The sequence below is a fragment of the Bubalus bubalis genome, chromosome 14, assembly GCF_019923935.1.
Source record: "Bubalus bubalis isolate 160015118507 breed Murrah chromosome 14, NDDB_SH_1, whole genome shotgun sequence".
Classification (NCBI taxonomy): Eukaryota; Metazoa; Chordata; class Mammalia; order Artiodactyla; family Bovidae; genus Bubalus; species Bubalus bubalis.
Window position 1 is genome coordinate 20,781,298 of NC_059170.1, and position 26,818 is coordinate 20,808,115.

The 26,818-nt window shown below is 39.0% G+C and overlaps 1 protein-coding gene across 5 annotated transcripts in view; it reads left to right on the top strand.

Moving 5' to 3' along the window:
• Nucleotides 1-26,818, top strand: part of CDK5RAP1 (CDK5 regulatory subunit associated protein 1) — a 35,974-nt gene that overhangs the window by 348 nt on the left and 8,808 nt on the right. The window contains exons 2-14 of one of the 5 annotated variants that reach the window (XM_045162648.1): nt 216-454; nt 2,495-2,629; nt 3,058-3,388; nt 4,952-5,055; nt 5,556-5,590; nt 6,615-6,715; nt 8,840-9,050; nt 10,787-10,907; nt 12,276-12,506; nt 13,566-13,663; nt 14,329-14,384; nt 21,355-21,485; nt 24,322-24,471. In XM_045162648.1, the coding sequence (XP_045018583.1) occupies nt 3,079-3,388; nt 4,952-5,055; nt 5,556-5,590; nt 6,615-6,715; nt 8,840-9,050; nt 10,787-10,907; nt 12,276-12,506; nt 13,566-13,663; nt 14,329-14,384; nt 21,355-21,485; nt 24,322-24,471 (1,548 nt within the window). In that variant the 5' untranslated portion in view covers nt 216-454; nt 2,495-2,629; nt 3,058-3,078. The remainder of the gene's footprint in view (nt 1-215; nt 455-2,494; nt 2,630-3,057; nt 3,389-4,951; nt 5,056-5,555; nt 5,591-6,614; nt 6,716-8,839; nt 9,051-10,786; nt 10,908-12,275; nt 12,507-13,565; nt 13,664-14,328; nt 14,385-21,354; nt 21,486-24,321; nt 24,472-26,818) is intronic. The other 4 variants (XM_045162649.1, XM_045162645.1, XM_045162646.1 and 1 more) reach the window with 4 other exon arrangements.

Sequence of the window (26,818 nt, forward strand, 5' to 3'; positions counted from 1 at the left end):
GGCGCGCGTTTAAGGTGGCCTGCGCCCTCGCCTGTGGCCCATGACTGGGGCTAGAGGGACCACGGTGCCGGGGAATGCGCAGTGTCCAAGGGGAGAATGGGGCGGTGGTTATGGCGCGGATCTTAGAGTCAGACTCTTGAGTATTCTCACCCTAGCTTCGCTGCCTATTCGTTTGTGACCTTGGACAAGTCACCTCTCTTCCCCTTAAACCTTAGCTTTGTCACCTGTGAAAAAGTGGGGGTGATAGAACCTGCCTCACAGTTGCTGTGAAGATCGAATACGGTAATCCGTGGAAAGCGCCTAGCACCGCCTGTCACGTTGTAATCACCCAGTAAAAGGTTTGGGATGCTTGATTGTTAGCTTATGTTGACACGAGGCTACCGAAATCGTCGACATCGTTTTTGTCAACTACAAATTAATGTAGCGCCGCAGAGAGGCCCCTACATTGTGCTATGTAAGCATTTTATTTGTATCACCACATTTCATCCTCACAAAAGACATGGAGATAGATGCTGTAATAGGTACTATTATTCCTATTTACATATGAGGAAATGGAAGGTCCCAAAACTTTGATTCCAGGTGCCCGAAGTTACCTGGTGAAGCAGTTGGGTCAGACTCTGACTCTTAAGACCTTAATCACAATGTTCTATATCCACCACTTCCCTAAGTGGCCTTGCTGCAGCCCATGGTATCTCAAAGAGTCAGACACTGAACAACAACAATATCCACCAACAAAGGAGGTGTGGGCTGCAAAAGGTGCGGTTACTGAAGACTTACTGTATGCAAAGTTAGGTTTTGATATCATTAATTCTCAACAGAGGTGGAATTGGTGACTCAGATAGGTATTTGACTTGCCCAGGGTCACACAAGTAAGGGGCAGAAACAGGTAACTTCAACGCTCACACTGAAAGTCTGCTGTTCTCTGTCACTTGAAAGTAGGTTGGCATTGCTCCGAAGTGCTGGTAACATGTACATTAGGTGATCAGATTGGAGAATTAACAAGCCCCGTCTGTCTCATTTTACATGTACAGCACCTGCCATGTTACTAGAATGGGAGATACCAAGGATGTAGAAATGAATGAGATTTGTTTCCTGCTTTCAGGGACCTCGGGCTTATAAGGGATAAGCAGCAATTAACAGCAAGGTGTGATGAGTCTTGTGATAGTGAGAAGAAGTGTTTGGGAACCCAGAGGAGGACCTCTAGACTTTGGCTGTGATGGCCTGAAAAGGCGTCCAAGAGGAAGTAAACTAAAAGTAGTGTAGGAGTTGGTTAAGTCAGTTGACATAATATGTAACATCCAGAGAAGACAGCACGTGTAAAAGCCTAGAAGCTAGTGAAGATCAGTACGAAGATGTTTGGTATGGGTGGAGTGAGGTAGTCAGGCTGGAGATGTGGGGTCCATTAAGACTATGTGGTGGAAAGCAAGTCTCCATCTTTTCTATTAATTCCTTGAGTTACCTAGATTCTTTCCTGGGAGGCACCCACTGTTTCTCACTCTTGAGATACTGTGTGCATTACAAATATGTACCTGAATTTTCACGCTTTCTTTGCTACACAGATCTGTGGATGGCCCACTATATCTAGTATAGCACTTTACTTCCCTGCTTTTGTCATTCAGCCTCACTTTCTAACAGTTGCATCTTATTCCATTGTATGGATGTGGTATGACTTATTTAACAGTCCCCTATTGATGACGTTTAGATCTTTTCCACTTCTTTGCTGTTAGAAACACTGCTGCATCAAGTATCCTTAGGCATAGGTTATTTTGTATATGCAAGAGTCTATCTGTAGGATAAATACCTAGGAATGGAACTGCTTGGTCATAAGGTTTGTGTGTGTGTTTTCTTAATTTTTACTGAAATATAGTTGATTTACAATGTTGTGTTAGTTTCAGGTATAGAACAAAGGGAATCAGTTATACATGTACATATATGCTCTCTTTTTAAAATTCTTTTCCCATATAGATCATTACAGAGTATTGAGTGGAGTTCCCTGTGTTATACAGTAGGTCCTTATTAATTATCTAGGAATTGTTATGTTTGTGATTTTGATGGAAGGTGGCAAAATGGTCATTGTAAAGGTTGTGCCATCTTCTATGCCTCCCAGCCATGTGTGAGAGGGTCTGGGTGAGAAGTTTGAAGGCAGTAATGTGAAACTCTTGGAGGGTAGAAGAAGTCACTTATCAGGCCTATGGTGCCCCCATGTTAGATACTTTCCTTTTGAAGGAAGACAGAGGAAGATGCTAAGTAGTTTTCACAGTGTGGGGAGGCAGTGTATCAGGGTGGTTGGGGCACAGTCTTTGTAGTAATTGTCGTTGTTCAGTGGCATTTATGTCAGACTCTTTGCGACCACATGGACTACAGCAAGCCAGGCCTCCCTGTCCCTCACCAGCTCCTGGAGTTTGCCCAAGTTCATGTTCATTGGATGGGTGATGCCATCCAGCCATCTAGTCCTCTGACACCCTTTTCTCCTTCTTCCCTTGGTCCTTCCCAGCATCAGAGACTTTTTGCAATGAGTTGTCTGTTCGTATCAGATGACCAAAATACTGGAGCTTCAGCTTCAGCTTTATGTTAATTCAGAACTTTATTTGGATCCCCACCCTGCTGCTTATTGGCTGTGGGAGCTTAGGTAAGTCCTTCACCCTCTCTCTGTCTATTTCCTCCTCTCTGAATGGGGATAGTAATAGTGTCTGTTGCCTATGTTACTCAAGATCGCTATAAAGATTTAAAGAATTAATACACTTAAAGTCCTTGGAACTGTTCCTGGCTCAAGGTGCTACTTTGTTACTTTGTCAGGGCTTCTCATTTCATCTCTGTCACTCCTGTTTTGAAAATAGACTGCCTGGATTTGCATCTCATCACTAGCACTTTTTATGATATTGGTCAAATTGCTTCAGATTTTCCATCTTTAAAATACTATTAAGAGGACAGTATCATTAAGAGTACGTTCTTGGGTTTTTATGAAGATTAAATGTATTAATATATGTCAAATGCTTAGAGCAGTGCCCTGTGTATAGTGGTCAATAACTTTTGGTGATGTCTGTCATCCTCTTGCAGACTGTGGGCTCCTTCAGTGCCATGCATCCTTTTCAGTGTGTTCTCCGAGCCCGGAGGTGTCTGAGGCGGGGGCCCTTGGCCTCTGTGTCCTGGCTGCTGCTCAGGACCTGCAGGGCACACAGCAGTGTCCCCAGCTCTGCATGTCCCAGTCCACAGAGGCAGCAGGAGGATGGAGTTTGGAAGGATTTCAGCTCCAGGCTGGCCACTGGACCGACTTTTCAGGATTTTTTAAGAAGTGCTTCAGTTCCTCCAGAGCAACCGTCCTCTTCAGAAGTGGAGGACCCACCCCCGTATCTCACGGTGGATGAACTTTTAGGAAGGCAGAGAAGAGGTTGGTTTAACTTTACTTCTCTTTGGACGTCCTGCCTTACTCCCTTTCAGTGCTCATGGCTTGATTCTTAACTGATCTTTTATAGACCTGGCTTTGGAGTTAACAGGGTTAACTCAGTAGAAGGTTGGGTTAGTGGAGTAGAAAGGCTGCTAAGTTATGGAATCATCAGCCTCTACCAAGCAGCAATAATATAAAGAAACTTAACAGTTCTGATACATGCAAATTGTGGGTGGAAGTCCTGGGGAGTCCTCTCTTTGGTTACCTTTGGAAACCTTGCAATCTCTGTTCTGAGTTTTAGATCATCCTAAGTTACAAGGCAGGTTTTGCAATTGGTACTATAGAAAATCATTATGCTTAGGCAGAGGTTTTCTTAGAAAACATAATGCACTCAGTTAAAATGTGTTAAAATTTGAAAAGACATTAAGAGATAACCAGACCTCTCCCCTTTTGCACTGTTTCAAAAAAAAGCTTCTGTTTATAACTCTTAATTATTTGGTCTCATTATATGGTGCAAATTATTTGTAATATGCTATTTTCATTTAATATTCTTCCAAATACCAGTCTTCATAATTAAATTAAAAGTTGTTGCAAAATACCACATGCTGTACCATGATGTTTTCCAATTGTTGGGACATTAGGTTGTTTCACAAATTTTTATATTATAAATAACACTATTAAAAGTGCTTTTGTATGTATACACACACAGATACACATATTCACACGTATAGAGATAGTTTTGCTTCTTCAACATTTTTTTCCTAGAGTAAATGTCTAGGCATTGAATTGGTAAATCGAGGAGCCTGTATACCTCATGACTTCTCAGATTTTTGTAGTCCTTTAAAATTTGTTATTCCCTTCTGTCTCTCGCTGGCATAAGTTTGGTGTTTTCTCTTTTTAGACAAAGAAAGGGAGCCAAGGAACATTTAGAAAATTTTCTGATTGTTTATTTTTTAAAAAATTACTGCTATTTTATATTGGTTTTCATGTGATTGTCCTTCAGCTGTTAGCTCCATTTAGAATTTATTTGGGTTTGTGGATTAAGTGTGTTGGTGGGATAGGGATTGATAGAGGGATTTAGTTTGAAAGGGTTTGCTTGGGTGTGAAATTGATGTTCTTAAAACTTGGTGCAGATGTGTTTTATGTCATGTTAGCCATACTTACTTTCCTTTGATATGTTTGGAGTTACTTTAGGAAATTGCCTCATTTTTATTTTGTGGCTTTATTGACCCTCTAGCCACTGCTGTTATCTCTAGAGGCTGGAGAACCTCATTCTGTATAACTGTATTTCCTGAGTCTTAGGAGCATGTTTTCCCCACTTTTAAATGATCTGACTTATAGTTGGTGTGTGTATATAATGAAGTATTTCTTTTGTTCTGAAAGGCTTCATTATTAATAGTTTGGGGGTACATCTGGCAATTAATGGTGTCTCTGCATTGAGGCATCAGGGGACTTAAGCGACTAACCAGGTGCCTCAGGTGTTTCTGGGGCATTTGGGGAGGCAGGCTTTTGAGACACGTGGTCCCTTTTTGTCTTCTTACCTGTGGAATTGCCCTCTCGTTGCAGTCTACCTTGAGACCTATGGCTGCCAGATGAATGTGAATGACACAGAGATAGCCTGGTCCATCTTACAGAAGAGTGGCTACCTGCGGACCAGTAACCTTCAGGAGGTATACACATTTCCCTCTTTCCCTGTTTCCTGGGCCTGGGTGAGATTCTGCATTTGTGCTGGTTCTTAGGTGGAGTTTCAGGAACAGGCTGTGGCCTTGTGAGAATGAGTTCCTTTGAGGGAAGTGAGGAGTATGGGACTGAGGTGTACTTCTGTTGCAGTTATTTTTGAAACTTTTATGGTGGTGCTCACCTCAGGCAAGGAACTAGGTTGAAAATGGGCTGCGAGGAGAAGGCAAATGGGGAGTTAGTGTTTAATGCCTATTGGTTTTAGTTGGGGAAGGTGAAATAGTTCTGGAGGTTGATGGTAGTGATGGTTGAACAACAGTGTGAGTGTACATAATGCTACTGAACTGTAGACTTAAAAATGGTTAAAATGGTAAATTTTATGTTATGTGTGTTTCGCCATAATCTGGGGGGAAAATAATGGACTGTGGGCAATGATTCTACAAGGCTGATTTTAAAGATCATAATTTTCCTTTTTTCCTTGCTCTCTACCCAGGCTGATGTGATTCTCCTCGTCACATGTTCTATCAGGTGGGAATTTATTCTTTACCTAGAGAGTGAATAAACCTTAGGTAAAATGCCAGAGCAGCAGTGCCAGGGTGACCCAACTCGTGGAGATGAGGCAGCAGGTTTGCAGTTTTCCAAGTGAATATAGTCCTGATAGAACGTCAGCATTTGCTGAGCGTATACCTTGCCTCAGGTCCTGTGCTGAGCACAGTATGTGTGCTGACGGATTCTCATGACAACCCTCTGAGGTGGGTGCTGTTACCAAACTCATTTTATCGATGAGGAAACCGAGAGTGTGCTGAGTCGCCCAACATTTCCTGCGGTTTTTCTTGCACATGTTTATGCTGTACCTCACGTCATTAGGGCTAGGTCCAGTCAGTGGCTAGGGACAGAGTTCTTCTGACAGAGATGGGTGGCATCCATCACAAGTGAACATACCCTGCTTATTACTTTGTTTCTGTGTACATGGCATGTTAGTGTTGTTTCCTCAGCTGGCTGTATTATCAGTCAATCCAGCATTTTTGTTCTGAGGGTCTTGCAGGACATTGAACTAGGTGCTTTGGGAGATTCAGAAATGAACCTTTCCTCCATGGAGCCCGACTTTACGGAACTTAGTCTGATATGGGAACTAAGACAGATACACAGATAGCTCTAACATCTGGCAGAAAGCACTAGGTAAAAAAAAACAGTAAAAAGGAGAAATTGCTGAATACAGGGAAAAGAATAGTTAAAGTGATAGGAGAACAAACTCTCCAACCAAGGAGAGTTTGGGAAGTCTTTGTGAAATAGGTTGTTTTTGCGTTTGGCTTAAAGGCTCTTCAGGATTTGTAGGTGTGTAGGGAGGACTCGTCTTAGGAATGGTTTTGGCTGCACTGTTTGTGAAATGTTAGTTTCTGACCAGGGATCAAACCTGTGCCCTCGGCAGTGAAAGCTTGGAGTCCTGACCCCTGGACCAACAGGGAATTCCCATTCCTCCCATTGTCATGCTCTTTTAGGTTGCTCTGTAGTTTATTTTCAGGTTCAGGTCTACCTTTTTTGATCTTTGTAGGGAGAAGGCTGAACAGACCATCTGGAATCGTTTACATCAACTCAAATCCCTGAAGTCCAAACGGCTCCGCTCCCGAGTGCCTCTGAGGATTGGGATTCTAGGTATCTGGTAATTTGCAGGCTTTGTGAGCTTTTTGAGACTTGGGTACCGTGTAGCTTCATATGCTAGAGTTTCCCTTAGATGCTGGATTCTCAGTCTTATACATCCCATTCAGCCCTTGTACTTAATGTCAGAAGCTATAGAATTAAATGAGATGAAGCTCATAAAAGGACTTTTCTTAGTGCCTGGAAAGTAACAGGTACTCAGAAAGTGATCTGTCCTTATTAGTCTAATGTGGCTTGTGGTAGCACAGAGTAATGGATAGGAGAGTCTGAAGGGACAGTTTGAATTTATCAGGTAGATCTCTTTCATCTGGACTCCTAAAACATGCCCAAGTGAAGATCCAGCTATGCACTGACCAGTATGGTAGCCACTAGTCACATGTGGTCATTTAAATTTAATTACACTTAAATAATATTAAAAATGCACTTCTTCAGTCTCACTAGCCACATATTGACTGCTTATTAGTCACACTTGACTAGTAGCTGCCAGTTTGAACAGCATAGATAAAGCACATTTCCTTCATCTTTAGACAGTTCTATTGGGCAGCTCTGATCTAGAGAGCTGGGAGGCATATTTCAAAAATAAATATTCGGTACCTTTGTGGTCCCAGAATTTAGTCGATGTATTTAACCTTAAAAATAGATTGTGTCTATTGTGGAATAGTTAAGTCATCTTGATGATGGATCAAAACAAAGGGAGCTTATTCTTTTACACAGATTAATGTACTAAGTGAAGCAGAAAGATGGACGGATTAGCTAGGATGTTTTGTTCCATTTCAATTCCTTCATTATAGGACTTATATATATCTGTTTGGAGTGTTAGAAATCTCCAAAATAGTTTTTTTGTTTTTTAAATTGTAGTAAAGTATATGTAACATAAAAATCGTTTACCTTTTGAACCTCTTCCAGAGGCACAGTTAGTTCAGTGGTATACAGTATATTCACATGGTTGTGCAAACGTTACCACCAACCATTTCCAGAACTTTTTCTTCTTCCCAAGCTGAAACTCCATACCAATTAGGAAATGACTCTCCCATTCCTCCCTCAGTTCAGTTGCTGGCAACTGCCATTCTGCTCTCTGCCTTGATGAATTTTATTGCTCTGGGTACTTCATAGAAATGGAATCATATGGTATTTTTGTAACTGGCTTAGCACAATGTCCTCAAGGTTCATCCAGGTGGTAGTATGTATCAGAATTTCCTTCCTTTTTAAGGCTGAGTAGTATTCCATTGTATGTATGTATTGACATCTGTTTATGGACATAGGTTGCTTTCACTCTTTGGCTATTGTGAATGATGCTGCTATAAACATGATTATACAATCAAGAATTGTTCTTAAAAAAAAAAAAAAGAATTGTTCTTAAATGTTTTTAAAGGGTATTTTTAAGAAAATGGACTTTCAAATTCTATTTTTTTACTAATGGCAATGGTTTTCTTGGTTATGGAAGATGCCAGCATAGATGATAACTCATTTCTTACAGGTTTTGGTAAGTATTATGGGTGATAGGAGGAGTTCCCAGGTGGGTAAAGCACTCACCTACCAATGTAGGAGATACAAGAGGTGCGGGTTCGATCCCTGGGTTGGGAGGATTCCCTGGAGGAGGGCATCACAACCCACTCTAGTATTCTTGCCTGGAGGATCCCATGGACGGAGCTTGGGGGGCTACAGTCCATGGGGTCACTGGGTTGAACACAACTGAGCGACTGAGCACACACGTACACATGGGCAATAAGAAAGAAAAAGAGCGTAAGGGCAGCTGTATGTAGGTAGGTTTTATTTAAAAAATAAGTTTTTGACACAAAATAGTTTTTATTTATAGTACCAAGTAATTTTCAATTGAAAAAAGAGATGGTTCATGTCTAGAAATGGTTTTGGATGGTGGTTTAATTTTTGTCAGGCATGTAATTGAATTGCTGTAGAGCCCTTTTCCTGATTTTCTTATATAGAAATATGCAGGTTCCAGAGGTATAGAGTGTTGGGCAAATTTAAGGAGTGATGCTAAATTCCTAGAGAAGTTTCTATGCTTTCGCCTTTGATCCACCTGGAGAGAATGTGTACTGGAAAGAAGTCGTGAGACCAGATGAATTTGGCAACAGGTCTCAGCTTATTTGTTTTCCCTCCCAGGCTGCATGGCTGAGAGACTGAAGGAGGAGATCCTCAACAGGGAGAAAATGGTAGATATTTTGGCTGGCCCAGATGCCTATAGGGACCTTCCTCGATTGCTGGCTGTTGCTGAGTCAGGCCAGCAAGCTGCCAATGTGCTGCTGTCTCTGGATGAGACCTATGCTGACGTCATGCCAGTCCAGACGAGCCCCAGTGCTACCTCTGCCTTCGTGTGAGTCACTGACCAGGAGATGGGGAGTCAGCTTCTCTTTCCTTACTTTTAAAGTAACATCTTACCTTTATTACATTAAAAAATAATGCACATAGTAAAACTAAAGACAAAAAATGGTATAGTAGGACTCCTCAGAACTCTCATCCTCAGTCTCCTAGACTAACTCTGAGGCAGCCGTGTTTGTAGTTCCTTATATAATCCTTTCAGAAGTATTCTTTGCACATGCATTCATATATTTAATATGGACTCTTTTCTACCCTCCCTTCTCTTACTTTTTTCACTTAAGAAAATGTTTTGGGCTTAACTGATCCTTTTGTCCCTCCCTTGATCTTTATTTATTTATTTATTTATTTTAAAATTTTATTTTATTTTTAAACTTTACATAATTGTATTAGTTTTGCCAAATATCAAAATGAATCCGCCACAGGTGTACTCCCTTGATCTTTTAACTTAAAAGATCTGATGACAGATGTGGTGGATTCATTTTGATATTTGGCAAAACTAATACAGTTATGTAAAGTTTAAAAATAAAATAAAATTAAAAAAAAAAAAGATCTGATGACAAAATAGTTCATATTTGTTGAAGAATATGTGAAAAGATAGAAAAACATAGAGAAGTGCGTAAGAATTACTTACACGTTTTACCACCTAATGATAAACACTATTATCATTTTGGTGTATATCATTCTATTCTTTCCTCTGTGTTTGCGTGTGTATGCTTTGTATGTATTTATTCATAAAAATTGGCTCTTGATGTACTTGGTTTTATACGTTTTCTTATTTAAAATGATGAACATTTGTTATGAAATTTTCTGTAACAGATTGGCGAATAGGCTTATAGCCTGTTCTTGTAAATAAAGTTTTATTGTAATACAGCCATGCTCATTTGTTTACATATTGTCTGTGACTGCTTTTGCCACTACAGTATTAGTATGGTTTATAAAACCTAAAATATTTACTATCTGGATTTTTTACAGAAAAAGTTTGCAACCTCTCATTTTAATGGCTATCCAATACTCTGTTGTTGGAATGCTTAATAAAAAAATTAATAGCTAATATTTATTTGAGTTCTTCAGTGAACATCTTTAATACATAGCGATCCATAATTGTTTCCCTAAGATAAATTGAGGCTTTCATATATAGGATACAAATGAAAGAGAGTGATGTAGCTTAGATACTTGGCATTTGGATCAGGAATGAGTGAGAGATGCAGAACCTTACATTTTAAATCCAGGTCTCTACTCGTTATGTACTCTTTGATAATATTTATTTTTTCTGGTCTGGATTTAAGGAATTAAAAAATATGTAAACATGAACAGTAGAAAGTCCAAATGTGCAAGATCTGTACCCCCTTCCTTCACTACTGTGCTTCCTTGGGGGTAACCACGGTACAGTTACAGTTTGGTTTACATCCTGTGATTATCAGATAATAATTTTTTTTTTTGGCCATGTCATGTGGCTTGTGGGATCTCAGTTCCCTGAGCAGGGGTTGAACCCAGGCAATGGCAGTGAAAGCCTGTAATCCTAACCACTAGACCACCAGGGAACTCCCAACTCATAGTTTTTAAAGATAAAAATGTCTGCTTTGTTGCTTCTTAGATCTCAGATTGGTCCTGTGTGAGCATGTTGCCAAGAGAATTCAGAGCTAAAGGATAAATGCCAAGGGAGCTGTGACCTCCTTGGGTTGGACCATATCGTCCTGCTCCTTTACTGAGTTACGGCGCTTTCCTCCCCAGGTCGATCATGCGAGGCTGTGACAACATGTGCAGCTACTGCATCGTTCCTTTCACACGTGGCCGGGAGAGGAGTCGGCCTGTTGCCTCCATCCTGGAGGAAGTGAGGAAGCTTTCTGAGCAGGTGAGAAATCTTCCAGCCCTTCTGGCTGTGAGTGTGTTTGTTGGAGGATGAGGACAACTTTTCTATAGTTTTACAGCCTGTGCTGTCTCTCAGCTGTACATGTTTAGAACCATACCTGACCAGAAAGAAATTCCTGGGTATACATCTTGGGTTGCTGCCCACAAAGTTTAGGCAGATCCACAGAGAGGGTTCCTTAGGAGGGAGTACAGTAGAATGGAGAGAGCATGAATGAAGTGATTATGAATTCGGGCTCCACCATTCTCTGGTTTGATGTGTGTGTAGACAGAACAGATGTGTGAATGTGAATGATAAAGAAATGAGGCACAGTGTTAACAATTACTGAGTCTGGGCAAGTAGTTTATGGGAGTTTTTTATACCATCTCAGTTTTTCTCTAAGTTTGAAATTATGTCAAAATAAAATAATAAAAAATAGTCTTTATAGCAACCATTTTTCTTTTACTTTCTGAAATTTTACAGTGTAGATTTTCAAACACAGACAAGTTGAAAGATTAATAAACATGATTACTGACATTTTGTCGTATGTTTTTTATCTGCCTATCTCTACAGATATATAAATATACTTTTTTCTGAACCATTTGAGAGTAAGTAGTAGTCATCAGGCCCTTTTGCCCTGCATCTGTCAGTATGCATCTTCTCAGAAGGAAGAATTTTTCCCTTCATAACCATAATACCATTATCATAAGTAGGAAACAGTTAACTAGTATATTCTAACATGTAGCCCATATTCAAAATATCTTAATTATCCAAAAATGTCTTATTACTGTTCTATTTTTAAGCCAAGATCCCATTAAGATTTATATAGTTTGATTTGATTGTATGTAATATTTCTTCAATCTCTCTTAACCTAAAACAGTCCTTTCACTTTTTTGTTTTTTGTCTTAAATGATGCATTAGACATATCTCCATTTGTTTGTTTCCTCATGTTGTTATTTAAAATATTCCCCTGAATTGTGGTAAACTGAAAGTTAGGTGTAAAAGCTTGATTGGATTTAGACTAAATATTTTTGGCAATAATACTGCATAGATAATGATTATATAACATTCAAAGGACAGAATGGTATCATAATTTGATTTTTGGTGTTATAAATTAGCTGTTATTTTTGAATATTGGGTTTGCATCCAGCTTTTTTGCTATTTTTAAAAATGCTTTGAAGATTTTTACATATGGTTTTATCCTGAAGTTCAGCTCTTTGGACATGATGCCCAAGATGAAATTATTGAGTTAAAGAGGGAGTATGTTTATGGATGACTCTTGGCAGGTTTAGCTAATTTTAGTTGGAGATTTGGCATAACGCTGCCAAACAAGTTTTAAAATTGCTTCCAATATATTTATATTTCCTTTTTCAGGGGCTGAAAGAAGTGACACTCCTTGGTCAGAATGTTAATAGTTTTCGGGACAATTCAGAGGTCCAGTTCAATAATGCAGTGTCCACCAACCTCAGCCGTGGCTTTTCCACCAACTATAAAGCCAAGCAGGGAGGCCTTCGTTTTGCTCACCTTCTGGATCAGGTATCCAGAATAGATCCCGAAATGAGGATTCGTTTCACCTCTCCCCACCCTAAGGACTTCCCTGATGAGGTGAGTATTGATATTTTACTGTGCCAGATTGACATCAGTGTCCCTAAGATTGCCAAAGGTTGGAGCCAGTAGGGTGTGGCAGAGGCATCTGTCCTCAGAGGTCAGGGGATCCTGAGGTGTGTTACTGTATTGCCCTCTGAATCTACACCCTTATGGAAAGATTTGAAGTCCACCAAGGTGGAGGAAGGTGTAGGATTGATACTGAGGCCATCAGTGGACCGTGAGGGCTGTGCAGAGAGAGGTTTTATTACAAGATGGTATGGGAAGGGCAGGTAGGGAGGCAATGTGATGCAGCAGCAGACAGTTTAGACTTTGGCCTCAGACAGAGCTGAGTTCAGTCCTGGCTCTTCCACTGCTTTACCAGTTCAGTTCAGTTCAGTTGCTCAGTCTTGTCCGAGTCTTTGCAGCCCCATGGACGGCAGCACGCCAAGCTTCCCTGTCTGTCACTAACTCTTTACCAGTAGAGATGACCTTTTCAACTTGTCATCTTCATTTGTAAAATGGTTAATAATCACTGCCTGCTTTGCGTTGTTGGGAAAGTTTTTTGTTTTGGTGAAATGTCTGTCTTTTGGCCCCACCCCTACTTTTTCCCCTCTGAAATATTTGTCTTATTGAGTTGTGAACGTTCTTTATGTACTCTTGGTAAGAATCATTTGTCAATAAATTTTTTTCAAGTATTTTCTCCTAGTTTTAGTTTCTTGATTGTATCTTTTAAAGGGGCTAATTAGTTTATAAGCTAGGTGAGACAAATGCTGTTTTTCCTTTCTGATCTGTGTTGGCACTGTCCTTGTATAGCCTCGTGACCTGAATCTGACCTCTGCTTGCTTTCTTCACTCTTTAAAAGTAGTAAAAGTAGAGAGATACCATCAGGTGAAATGTCTGGGACAGATGGAACATGGCTTGAGCAAAAGTAAAGAATTTGGGTGGTTTATATATTTGGTTTTGTCAGCCTCTTAATTCTTAAAAATTAATCTTGGTGGAGAAACAGTGGGAGTGGTATTCCTTTCTGTGATTCTTTGGTGATATTTTGATGACCTTTAATGTGTTATATTTGACCAGGTTCTGCAACTGATTCATGAGAGGGACAACATCTGTAAACAGATCCACCTACCAGCCCAGAGTGGAAGCAGCCGTGTATTGGAGGCCATGCGGAGGGGGTCAGATTTGCTTGGGGAGGGGCGTTCCATACCAATCCATGTTTAAGGACCAAGCAGTGTCTTAAGAACCTAGGATAGTGTGTGGCGCATGGTAGCTGCTCAATAAAGATTTATCACATAAGTAAACTGATGGACTTTATAACTTGCTTTGTTCATTCTATAAGTATAGACTGAGGATTGGATCACTCATTTGTTTAGCATGTGTCTTATTAAGCACCTACCGTGTGGCACACTGAGACTTTTAATCTTTATGGCTTCTCTGTGTTTACTTACTCTGGAAATAGTATAGCAAAGATAAGACTGAAAGGAGAAGGTGACAGATGACACACTGGATAGAACTAGTGATTTACCTTATATTCCACTTATATTCCACAGTGGCAAAGAATCTTAGAAATATTAAGTATTAATTTGTCTTCATTTCTTAGTTACATAAAAATGGCTATTTAAAATTACGTTCTTGAATTAAAATTTTATAGGCTCTGGATTAGGTTACAGTACAGGATTTGGATCTGAAGGGCTCTTTAGAATATTTTAACTTACTCTTGTACTGTCCTGTGTGAATGTAAAGTGATTATGTGAAGTAATTCATAGTATTATCTTCTTACAGCATTCATTTAAAGAAGATTGGTTCATTTGAGCTTTTTCTTTTTGTTTTTTTATTGCAGGTATTCAAGAGAAGCTTATGTGGAATTAATTCATCATATCAGAGAGTCTATCCCAGGTACATTTAAGAAACGTATTTTGCTGGGCATGTTACTTTACCAGTGACCCCCAGTCTTTTTGGTTGGATACAGGCAACACTTGTGGAAGTACATGGTGTCACCTTCAACACTTCTTTTACTGTTCTTCATTTCTCTCTTTCTCTTACTTCTTTCTGACCAAATATCTTGGTCTTGCTAGAAGTACTCAGTGATGTGGATTAGCTTGTGGCCTCAAACTAAAGAGATTCCTTTTCTAGAGTCTTTATGTTTCTGAACACGAGAGAGACCTTGTTTCTGCTCGTTAGCAGCAAAGTTATGGTCTAAATTAGTTCTTATTTGGGAGCAATTGATATCTTTTTTTTTTTAAACTTCTGTTTTGTATTGGGGCCAGTTAACAGTGTTGTGGTAGTTTCTGGTGAACAGTGAAGGATTCAGCCGTATGTGTATATATATATCTATTCTCCCTCGAACCCATCCCATCCAGGCTGCCAAGGACATTGAGCAGAGTTGTATGTGCTATACAGTAGGTCCTTGTTGGATACCCCTTTACTCTGTAGTTTTTTAGATCTGTTGACAGTGTCTGCATTGTTCTACAAATTTCTAATTACTGTAATGTGTTCTGCACTAAAACTTGCATTTGGATGGGACAGGATAGTGTGGAGGTTCTCTGGGCTGCAGCTTCCTCTTCTGTAATGTGGAACTAATAGTACTCACCTTGTTGGATTATTAGGATAATTAAAGTGTGTTGGAATGTTGTGTATATGTTTGTAGGAGGTACTTAAAACATTCTGCATGATAGATCACATGCTGGGCCACAAAGCAAACCTCCGTAAATTTAAGAGAATTGAAATCATATCAAGCATCTTTTTCAGCCACAGCTCTATGAAATTAGAAATCAGCTACAAGAAAAAAATTGTAAAAAACCCAAACATGTGAAGGCTAAACAATGTTACTAAACAACCAGTGGATCACCAAAGAAATCAAAGAGGAAATCAGAAAATTCCTAGAGACAAATGAAAATGAAAACATGATGATCCAAAATCTGTGGGATGCAGCGAAAGCAATTCTAAGAGGGGAGTTTGTAGCAATACAATCTTACCTCAAGAAATAAGAAAAATCTCAATGAAATAACCTAACCTTATATCAAAAGCAGCTAGAGAAAGAAGAACAAACAAAACCCAAAGTTATAAAGAAAGAAATCATAAAGATCAGAGCAGAAATAAATGAAATAGAGACAAAGAAAGCAATAGAAAGGACCAATGAAACTAAAAGCTGGTTCTTTGAAAAGATAAACAAAATTAATAAACCTTTAACCAGACTTATCAAGGGAAAAAGGGAAAGAGCTCATTAAAAAAAATTAGAAATGAAAAGGAGAAGTTACAGCTGACACCACAGAGATAGAAAGGATCATAAGAGATTTCTTTAAGCAACTGTATACCAGTAAAATGGACAGCCTAGAAGAAATGGACACATTCTTAGAAAGGTAAAATCTTCCAAGACTGAACCAGAAAGAAAGAAAATATAAACAGACCAGTCATAAGTAGTGAAATTGAACTGAGATTAAAAAACTTCCAAATAAAGTCCAGGACCAGATGGCTCCACAGATGAATTTTATCACACATTTAAGAGAAGAATTAACACCTATCCTTCTGAAACTAGTGCAAAAATTGCAGAGGAAGGAATGTGCCCAAACTCATTCTGTGAGGCCACCATCACCCTGATATCAAAACCAGAGAAGAAAAGACACCACCAGAAAAGAAAATTATAGGCCAATATCACTGACAAACATAGATGCAGAAATCATCAATAAAATCAGAGCAAACTGAATCCAGTAATACATTGAAAGGATCATATACCATGATCAAATCAGATTTATCCCAGGGATGCAAGGATTTTTCAATATCTGCAAAAACAGTGTGAAACACCACACAAATTGAAGAGTAAAAACCATATTATGTCAGTAGATGTGAAAAAAAAGCTTTTGACAAAACTGAAACAACTATTACGATAAAAACTCTCCAGAAAGTGGGCGTAGAGAGAACCTACCTCAACATAACAAAGGCCATATATGACAAACCCAGAACTAACATCATACTCAAGAGTGAAAAGCTGAAAGCATTTCCTCTAAGATCAGGAACAAAACACTTTTATTCGACATAGTTTTGAAAGTCCTAGCCGTGGCAATCAGAGATGGAAAAAGAAGAAATCCAGATTGGAAAAGAAGTAAAACTGTCACTGTTTGCAGATGACATGATACTATATATAAAAATTCTGAAGATGCTATCAGAAAACTACTAGAGCTTATCAGTGAATTCAGTGAAGTTTCAGGATACAGAATTAATATACAGAAATCTCTTGCATTTCTATACACTAAGAACAAAAAGATCAGAAAGAGAAATGAAAAGAAACAATTTCATTTACCACTGTATTGAAAAGAGGAAAATACCTAGGAATAAACCTACATAAGGAGGCAAAAGACCTGTACTCTGAAAAGCATAAAACATTGATGAAAGAAGTTGAAGTGATACCAACAGTTGGAAAGACACACCATATTCTTAGATTGGAAGAATAGTATTGTCAAAACAACTGTACTACCCAAGGCGATCTACAGATTCAGTGCAATCCTTATCAAAAGTGCAATCTATCAAATTACCAGTGACACTTTTCACAGAACTAGAACAAATAGTTTTAAATTTATCCGGAAACAGAAAGACCCCGAATAGCCAAAGCAATCCTGAGAAAGAAAAACAGAGCTGGAGGAATCAGGCTTCCTGGCTTTAGACCATACAACAAAGCTATAGTCATCAAAACAGTATGGTACTGGCACAAAAACAGAAATAATAGATCAATGGAACAGAACAGAAAACTCCAAAATAGACCCACACACCTTTCGTCAGTTAATGTATGACAAAGGAGGCAAGAATATACAGTGGAGAAAAGACAATTTCTTCAATAAATGGTTCTGGGAATATTGGACAACTATATGTTAAGGAAAGTTATGACCAACCTAGATAGCATATTCAAAAGCAGAGACATTACTTTGCCAACAAACGTTCGTCTAGTCAAGGCTATGGCTTTTCCTGTGGTCATGTATGGATGTGATAGTTGGACTGTGAAGAAGGCTGAGCGCCGAAGAAGTGATGCTTTTGAACTGTGGTGTTGGAGAAGACTCTTGAGAGTCCCTTGGACTGCAAGGATATCCACCCAGTCCATTCTGAAGGAGATCAGCCCTGGGATTTCTTTGGAAGGAATGATGCTAAAGCTGAAACTCCAGTACTTTGGCCACCTCATTTGAAGGGTTGACTCACTGGAAAAGACTCTGATGCTGGGAGGTATTGGGGGCAGGAGGAGAAGGGGACTACAGAGGATGAGATGGCTGGATGGCATCACTGACTCGATGGACGTGAGTCTGGGTGAACTCCAGGAGCTGGTGATGGACAGGGAGGCCTGGTGTGCTGCGATTCATGGGGTCGCAAAGAGTCGGACACGACTGAGTGACTGATCTGATCTGATAAGTTAGCATATAAACTGAATTTTAAATCATAGCTAGGCTCAGACACATATTTATTAGGAACCATTACATTAAGAGTCAACACACTCTTGCCAACAAAGTGTTTCTTTGTTCCTATAGCATAAAAATCCATGCCTTAGGATTCAACGAACTCTTGGAAAGTATTTTCTAACTCCTGTTGGTTTTGGAAATGTTTTCTCTGCAAAGTTGTCAAGATGCTTGAAGAAGTGGTAGTTGGTTGGTGAGAGGTCACATGAATATGGCAGATTAGGCAAAACTTTGTAGCACAACTTTTGAAGTGTTAGTTGTCTCATATGCAGTTAGGTTTTCTTGTGGAGAAGAATCAGGCCCATTCTGTTGACCAATACTGGCTACAGGCATTGCAGTTTTTGGTGCATCTCATCAGTTTGCTGAGCATACTTCTCAGATGTAATGATTTTGCTGGGGTTCAGAAAGTTGTAGTGAATCAGACTGGCAGCAGACCACCAAACAGTGACCATGACTTTTTTGGGTGCAAGTTTGGCTTGGGGAAGTGCTTTGGAGCTTCCTTTTGATCCAGCCACTGAGCTGGTCATCTCTTCTTGTATACGATCCACTTTTTGTCACATATCACAGTCTGATCAAGAAATGGTTTGGCATTGTTGTGTAGAATAAGAGAAGACAACACTTCAGAACAATGGTGTTTTAATTTCAGGTCAGCTCACGAAGCACCCACCCGTCGAACTTTTTCACCTTCCAATTTGCTTCAAATGCTGAATAACCGTAGACTGGTCAGTGTTGAGTTCCTCAGCAACTTCTCATGAAGTTGTAAGAGGATCAGCCTCGATGATTACTCTAAGTTGTCATTGTCAACTTCTGATAGCCATTCACTATGCTTCTCATCTTCAAGGCTCTCATCTCCTCTGCAGAACTTCATAACCACCACTCCTTTGTACATTTGTTAGCAGTTCCTGTGCCAAATGCGTTGTTGATGTTGTCAGTTGTCTCTGCTGCTTTATGAGCCATTTTGAACTCAAATAAGAAAATTGCTTGAATTTGTTTTTTGGTCTAACATCATTTCCATAGTCTAAAATAAATATAAACTTTTATATAAATAAAATTTTTATATAATATAAAAATTTAAAATAAAAATTATTAAAAATTAAACTTATTTAAAATTTATTTAAATTTTTTAATTTAAAAATTTATTTTTAAAATTTATTTTAAAAATATATTTTTATATTTTTAAAATATAAAATTTTATATATAAACTTTTATATAAATATAAACTTTTCTAAGTCTTAAAAAATAATAATAAAAAATATAAAGTAATAAGTAATTAGCCCAAAAAACATAAAGCAAGAAATGCACATTAGAATTATTTGTAACATCCACATTTATATAGAATGTATTCATGTCAGACAGCAAATTCAAAAACTGCAGTTAACTTTTGCACCAACTAATACAAAAAAATGAAATTAGAACATTCTCTAACACATACATAAAAATAAACTAAAAATGGATTAAAGATCTAAATGTAAGACCAGATACTATAAAACTTGTAGAGGGAAACATAGGCAGAACACTCTGTGATATAAATTACAGCAATATATATATATTTTTTTGCATACTGCTTGGCTTGCCTGGGGTCTTCGTTTCTCAGTCAGGGGTTGAACCTGGGCTGTTGCAGTGAAAGCGCCAAGTTCTAACCACTGGACTGCCAGGGAATTCCCACAGCACTACTTTTTGGATCTACCTCCTAGAGTAATGAAAATAAAAAATAAACAGATGAGACCTACTTAAACTTAAAAGCCTTTGCACAGCAAAGGAAACCATAAACAAAACAAAAAGGCAACCCACAGGATGAAAGGAAATATTTGCAAATGAAGTGGCCAAGAGGGGATTAATCTCCAAAATGGACAAACAGCTTGTGCAGCTCAGTATCAAAAAACAAACAGCCTAGTCAGAAAATGGGCAGAATACATAAATAGACATTTCTCCAAAGAGGACATACAAATGGCCAGAAAGCATATAAAAAGATGCTCAAACATCGCTAATTATTAGAGAAATGCAGAGGGAAACTACAATGAGGTATCGCCTTACACTAGTCAGAATGGCCATCATCGAAAAGTCTTCAAACAGTGAATCTTGGAGCGAGTGTGGAGAAGAGGGAACCCTCCTAAACTGTTGATGGGAATGGAAATTGGTGTAACTACTATGGAGAACAGTATGGAGGTTCCTTAAAAAACTAGGTATTAAGTTGCTTCAGTCATGTCCGACTCTGTGTGACCCATAGACGGCAGCCCACCAGGCTCCCCCGTCCCTGGGATTCTCCAGGCAAGAACACTGGAATGGGTTGCCATTTCCTTCTCCAGTGCATGCAAATGAAAAGTGAAAGTGAAGTCGCTCAGTCGTGTCCGACTCTTTGCGACCCTATAGACTGCAGCCTACCGGGCTCCTCCGCCCATGGGGTTTTCCAGGCAAGAGTACTGGAGTGGGGTGCCATTGCCTTCTCCAATAAAACTATCATATGATCCAGCAATCCTACTTGTGGGCATATATCTGGGAAAAAAACATAATCCAAAAAGATAAGTGCATCCCAGTGTTCATTGCAGCACTGTTTACAATAGTCAAGACATGGAAGCACCCTAAATGTCTCATTCCTTGATGGAGGAATGGCTGAAGATGTGGTGTGTATACACACACACACACACACACTGGAATATTACTCTGCCATAAAAATAATGAAATAATGCCATTTATAGCAACATAGATAGTCTGAGAGATTACCATACTAAAGTAAGTCAGAGAGACAAAGACAAATATATGGTATCACTTATATATGGAATCTAAAAAGGTGACACAGATGAACTCATGAAACAGAAACAGATTCACAGACTTTGAAAACAAACTTACGTTTACCAAAGAGGAAAAGTGGTGAGGAGAGTTATACTGAGTTTGGGATTAACATATACACACTACTATATATAAAACAGATAGCAACAAGGACCCACTCTATAGCACAGTGATCTCAATATTGTGTAATAACCCATATTGGAAAACAGTCTGAACAAGAGTAGAAATATGTATGTGCATAACTGAATCACTTTGCGGTACACCTAAAGCTGACAACATTGTAAATCAGCTATACCCCAATATAAAAGATTAAAAAAAAAAGTAAAAGCAGGACAGATTTGAAAATATGGACTCCTGCTGTGTCCCTGTCCCTTAATGCAATGTTTGAAGTGAAAAATACCTTTTCTGATATGAAGCTGAGGGGAATGTAGACTGAGAAGCCAGGCTTTGGCTTGGGAATCTTGTCGATGAGCAGTCATGTCCCTCCTGGCTCTGTATTGATTGTTCTGTTTCACTTGCCACATGGGTTAAATAGCTCCGGGAAGGCTGTACAGTCACTAGCCCTCCCTCTGAAATCTCCGAGTGCCGTGGCCTCACTCGAAGGTAAGCAGCAGTGACATGCTGTCATTTGTCGTGTGTCACAGGTGTGAGCCTCAGCAGTGATTTCATTGCTGGCTTTTGTGGTGAGACGGAGGAAGATCACCTTCAGACAGTGTCCTTGCTTCGGGAAGTTCAGTACAACATAGGCTTCCTCTTTGCCTATAGCATGAGACAGGTGAGTCCTGGACTGGGGGGGAAGAGCTCTTTCTAATTCTGAGACATCATTTCTGACCAGTTTCTGATTGATTGTGAACTGCTGGAAGAAAAGAAAGGGACAGCAAGGCTTTGCTTGAGAAACCACAGGGATCTTACATTCATTATTTTTTTTCTAATAAACCTATTTACTCTTTTACATAGTTCAGCAATTTGAGATGAAAAACAACTGCTTCTGCAAGTATTCCTCTTTATTAGAATATTTAAAAAAATTAATTGGTTAATTAACTTTCGGCTGTGCTGGGTCTTTGTTGCTGCACGGGCTTTTCTGTAGTTGTGGCGAGCAGAGTCTACCCCCTAGTTGACGTGCACAGGCTTCTCACTGTATAGCATGGACTCTAGAGTGTTTGGGCTTCAGCAGTTGCAGCCCCCGGGTTCCAGAGCACAGGCTCAGTAGTTGTGACACATGGGCTTAGTTGTCTTGTGTCATGTGGGATCTTTTGGATCAGGGATTGAAGCTGTGTCTGTTTTATTGGCAGGCAATTTTTTATCACTGAGTCCACCCTTTATTAGAATATTTAAAATTATTGTTTAGAATTTGAAAGTGCAAGGAGGAGGGACACCGTTCTCTTTAAAAGAAACTGCAAATCCTTTACTAAAATGCAGAACTTCTTTTTTGGCCTACAGATGTGATTTGTTTTATGGAAGCTCCTTGTTGCCCTCCCAGCCATACTCAACCATTAAAAAAAAAATTTATTAGTATTTATATACTTGGTTGCGTTAGGTCTTGGTTGTGGCACATGGGATCTTTGTTGCGGAACATGAACTCTGTAGTTGTGGCTCACATGCTCAGTAGTTGTGGCACTCAGGCTTAGTTGCTCTGCGGCGTGTGGGATCTTAGTTCTCTGACCAGGAATTGAACCCATGTCCCTTGCATTGCAGGGAGGATTCTTAACCACTGGACCACCAGGGAAGTCTCATCCTCAGCCATTTTTAATTTCCATTTTTCTAGGCCAGGTGAACCCACTGATATCTGCTTTAGAGTTTCTCTTATAAAACAATTCCCAGGAAAACAAAGCAGAAGGAGATGAGAAAGAAAAGGGCGAGTAATGTGTATTTCTTGCAGAGAGGAGTAGTCTTGGTTGCCTGCTATTTTCTTGATAGCAGGAATGAATTGCTTGGGTCTCTTATCATCTTCCCAGTCACCTCAGGGGTCACTTGGTTTGTGTTTGGGCTGGAGACTGAGGGACTTCCATGGCCAGGGAAAAGCTGTCTGATGAATGATTGAGCTATGAATGTCACTCAGCTGTCTCTCATCAACCAAGCTAATTCATGTCTTTTAAAGCCCACTGCCAAGTGGTCTACAGACAGTGTAAGTGGGCCAGTGTGTGTATTGATGCCTCTTACAGATTGTTTCAGGGATAAAGCATCAGAGGAGCTGTTGGCTTCCAATTTGCTTCATATCAGAAGTCACAAATATGCAAGAGAAATTTCTCTTTAACTCTAGAGTTGGAGATGAGTCTTCAGTGTGTGGTGGAAGCACGCCCTACAGGCATTGCTTATGAATGTTGATTTAGGAATCTGTTTAATAATTCCTAGATTAGAGTGAAAGTCATAGAGACTTCATCAAGTAGCATAGTGGGAAAGAACAAACAGTCAAATTGTGCCTCTACCATTTAATAGCTATGTGACCTTGGAAAAAGTCTTTGCTTTCTTCATCTGTGAAAGGGAATAACAATACCAACCTTATCAGATTATTTTGAAGTAATATATTAGCTCAATTAAATATATATAAAGCACTTAAAATAGTGCTATATAGTAGTTGAGTGCACAACAGAGGTAAATTATTATTGTTAATAATAAAGAATTAGAATAAGCTCTGTAAAATAATTCTGTTTTAGAATTGTCTACCAGTTCTTCATTTCCCTCTGGATTTGGTAGTTCTCTTAGAGCATTAGAGTTAGGCAGATTGGTTTGAATGTCGACTCTGGTGTATAGACTTTCCTCTTGTTTAGTTCCGTGGTTCTCCAGCTCTATTATGAGCTTGTGTTAATAAAGATATGTGTAAACGTGTGTATGTATATATTTATATATAAAGATGTATGTACACTGATTTTGGATGATTTAAAAGTTTTTCAAGGATAACTTATTTTATTTTTTGACTAGGTAATACATGTGCATGGTATAGAATTCAAAACATCAAAATAGTGTGCAGTGCAAAGTAGTTGTTTTTTCTTCCTAGATTGCCTGGTTTTTCAGTTCCTTCTCTGAAGGCAACTGCTCTTAGCAACTTACTGTGTAACCTTCCAGAGATATTTCATGTATTTATGAGTATATTTGTATGTATTGTTTCTATAGCAAACTTGCTATACATGATGATCTGTACCTTGCTTATTTCTGTTCAGAGTATATTTTGGAGAGCAATCATATCTATATATACAGAGCTATCTCATTCTTTTTCACAGGTGTGTAATATTCCATTGTGTAGATAAACCATAATTTATTTCACAGGTTACTTATTGATAAACATTTACTTGCTTTGCGTCTTGTGTCTTTATAAAACTGCTGCTCAGAAACCTGGTAAATGAATTACTTAATATATGTGTGCTATAAAAGTATCAAGAACAATTTTTGAGTCTATGATTTTCATGTGCTAAATTTAGAGTTTAACCCTTGTAAAAATATGACTAGTGCACAGTTACCTTTTTCTCTTAGAAGGCCTCTGAACTAAAGAACTGTCGTGGTGTGGCTTGAGTTCCTGTAGATGTGTCTGTAAATTGCAGATTGGATGAGCATGTCTGCCTTAAAAATGGACTCTACAAGTCCTTGGTGACCTCCAACTCTCTTTTTTCAAATAGAAGACACGGGCATATCACAGGTTGAAGGATGATATTCCAGAAGAGGTAAAACTAAGGCGTTTGGAGGAACTTATCACTGTCTTCAGAGAAGAAGCAACAAAAGCCAACAAATCCTTTGTGGGTTGTACGCAGCTGGTGCTGGTGGAGGGGGTGAGGCTATGTGTATATGTATATTTTTTGTTTGTTTGTCTTTTTGTTTTTTAGAGCACAGTGTATCTGCCTTTATTTAGATCTTTCATTTATCTTACCAGTTTTTGAAGTTTTCAGCATATAGGTCCTGTACATGTTTTGTTAGATTTATACATTTTTTTTTTAGCTATTGTAATTGCTATTGTATTTTTCATTTTGGGTGTCCATGTATTCACTGTTAGTATGTAGAAATAATTGATTTTTTAAAAATAATTTTTATATTGTAACCCATGATCTTGGTGAACTCAGTAGTCCTAGGAGTTTTTTGGGTAGGTTCCTTGGGATTTTCTTAGCAAGTTATCATATTATTATTGGTTTTTTGTTTCTTCCTGTTGTTCCAGGTTCCTTCTTTTATTGTTTCCTTTTTGCTTAGAGAACTTCCTTTAGACATTCTGGTAGTAGATTCTCTTTGTTTTCCTTCATCTTAGAATGTTGATTTCTTCTTCATTCCTGAAGGATATTTTTGTATTTAGTGGAAGGATTGGGGAAAAGTTTTTCTTCTGCATCTTTCTGGAAGCAGTATTGTGTGTATTTTGAGAACCAATTTTATTGTCTGTTTTCAGTCCTTTAAAAAAAATCACACTGTCTTAGAAATATACTGTGTTTCAGAAAGTTTGGGCTTCTGTAGTCTTCCATGGTCAAGCTTGGGAATCTAGCCATCATTTCGTGCACTAAACAGTTAGGATAAGAAGGGGTGTTAGAGAACCTGACCTTCTGTGAAGCTGCATGTTTCAGCTCTTGAAGAGAAGGGGAAGGAGAGAGGCAGCGCCCTTTCTGTGACTCCTCACAAGTCCTGAGTTGAGCGAGTCCTGCTCCATGCCTTAGGATATGGCAGCTTCAGAATCACCAATTGCTTATTTGTGTTTGTTAAGACTCTCCAGTAATGAGTAACTGTGGAAAATTTGTTCAAGCCAAAAGTAATTCTGCTTTGTGTAAGACTTCAGGAGTATATTGTGGAGCCCAATGGTAAGAATACTGCCAGGTGTCTGGAGGGTACCGTACCCAATCTGGGAAGCCCCGAGGCTCAGACTTTCTTCTCTCCTCAGGTCAGCTTTTCCTGATTCTTCATCTGTGTGGCGGAGTACAGCAGCCCTGTAGTTCCTGTGTTTCCTGGTGTATAGTTCCAGCTGTTCACAGACCAGCGTTGTGTTTTTCAGCTCCAATTCAAATTTCCAGGAGAGGGAGTCTCATCCGCTCAGCTTGGGCTAGGAATCTTCCTGTGGTCTGGTCCAGCAGTTGCTGTTGGTTGATGATACTGAGCTGGTGAAATATCCCCAAAGTGTTTGCCTTGATAAGTGCTTTGCTATTTAGGGTATCAGCTATGATTCTGAAGATCTCCATACATGAACGTGTCTATTAGCAATCCTCATTTTGTCCAGTAGGAATTAGGTCTTACTGTAACCCCAGTTCTCCTCATACAAGATCTGGTACAGAATAGTGTACTTGCCATTTGATTGAATGAATAAGTACTCAGGTTACTAATCTTTGTCCATGACGTTATTGGCCCCATGGAGAGCACATGGTAATTATTTCAACCAAAACAAGTTTTGTTTTTTTTTTGTCTTTATTTTATTTATAATAAGTTAAATTTAATTTTATTTAATTAATTAATTTGGCTGTGTAGACTCAGTTGGGATCTTCAATCTTTGTTCTGGCATGCAGGGTCTTTTTTTAGTGGCATGCGGGATTTTTAATTGTAGTACAGGAATCTTCGATCTTTGTTGTGACATGTGAACTCTTAGTTGCAGCGTATGGGATCTAGTTCCCTGACCAGGGATTGAAGCCGGACCCCCTGCATTGGAAGTGCAGAGTCTTAGCTCCTGGACCACCAGGGAAGTCCCAACAGTAGTTTCTTATTATTTTCAAATATCTAGTCAATGTTCTAGTTTCCCTCTTTGTCTTATAAATGTTCGTGGTTGGTTTGTTCAAATCATGGAACATGAATGCTATCTCTTTAAAAAAATTTATTGTAAAGCCATCACAAACCTTGCAGAAAAGTAGCAGTATAGTACAAAGAACTTTTTTCTGTGAAGCATTTGAGAATAAGTTGCTCTGATGGTCCCAACTCCCCAAACATTAGAGTGTTTGTTTTGTGTGGACAGGAGCATTCTTCTAAATAACTAGAGTACAACCATCGGAGTCAGAAAATTAAGCTTGTTAGATTATTACCATCCAGTCCTTAGACCTGACTTAAGTTTCTCCACTTACCTAAGAACCCGTCATTTATAAGAAAAAGATTCAGTTCAGTATCACATGTGTTGTCATTGTATCACTTTTTTGAAATTTAATGTGTTTTGGCAGGGCTTTG